General features: G+C 38.1%; 1 protein-coding gene across 1 annotated transcript in view; it reads right to left on the bottom strand.

Moving 5' to 3' along the window:
* Positions 1 to 1009, bottom strand: part of LOC119594717 (transcription factor SPT20 homolog) — a gene marked incomplete at its 5' end in the record, with an annotated part of 7339 nt that overhangs the window by 2029 nt on the left and 4301 nt on the right. The window contains 3 exon segments of the mRNA XM_037943776.1: positions 102 to 207; positions 436 to 527; positions 895 to 1000. Of these exon segments, the coding sequence (XP_037799704.1) occupies positions 102 to 207; positions 436 to 527; positions 895 to 939 (243 nt within the window).

The following is a 1009-nucleotide window of genomic DNA, read 5'->3' as shown; positions in this document are numbered from 1 at the left end:
TTTACTCCTAACCAAAGCAAACCATTATCACACTGGTGCTCTCAACTTCCCCCCTCCCCCACCTTCACCCCCTTTATCACAAAATCCTCAAAAAAACTCGCCTGTATGGGAGAGTCGTACGAGAACTGCGTAGAAAAGGCCATTCGAGGACTAACGAAACACGGGGTTGCAGGGGTCCTCTGGCTGCTGCTGCTCATACTCATCCGACTGGTTTGGAAACCACAAGTTATTACATCTACAAGAGTTACTCGAGAAGTTATTCTTTTTATTTTATTATAATTCCATTACAAGACATTCAAGATCCTTATTCTGACTTTTAATAATAATTTCTTTTAAAACATTGGTATACGTACTTTCTACATGTACCCAAATTTTGGAAAGAATTTTATATAATCATAGGATAATTACCATGAGAAGGAAATTTTAAAAAGGTACCTTAATCCTGGGGAAAATCCGGAGACGTTGACGAGACCCAACGAGTGATTCCTGTGCCGCCATTTTGGAGCGAGTGTGACGTCCCACATACTCTGCCCAAGAAATTATCATTAACCTGCAAACTTAGTCGTTATATGTACGCTTATTATGGATTTTATAACGAGAAAATATTAGTTTTTATTTAACTAAAAAGAGTTGGACTTAAAAAGAACGGGTATTGGTGGATGGAGAGGTTAAATGCAATAAAAACTTTAAATTTACTGAAACTTTTCTAAATCAAGAGAATCTTCCCCCCCCCACGCCCACGATCTAAGGACAGTCGATCCTGGTCCAGAATCTTGTATAAAGTGGATTAGTATAAAGTGGGATTTAGTTCTAATTTACCAACAACATGCTAGTCTTTGTTAATTTACATCATTTATCTTCGTTCCCATAAAAAGAAAAACAAAAAATACTTACATGACGACGTGGCATTGGTGTGTCTTGGTAGTTGTGGCCGTCCATTTTTCTTCTTACCAAGAAATCAAAGAAGTAGAGAACTAATTGCTTGCAAATGCCAGGAACCCTTCCGTAG

Source organism: Penaeus monodon, chromosome 34 (genome assembly GCF_015228065.2).
Source record: "Penaeus monodon isolate SGIC_2016 chromosome 34, NSTDA_Pmon_1, whole genome shotgun sequence".
NCBI lineage: Eukaryota > Metazoa > Arthropoda > Malacostraca > Decapoda > Penaeidae > Penaeus > Penaeus monodon.
This window is presented reverse-complemented; position numbering and strand designations above follow the sequence as displayed.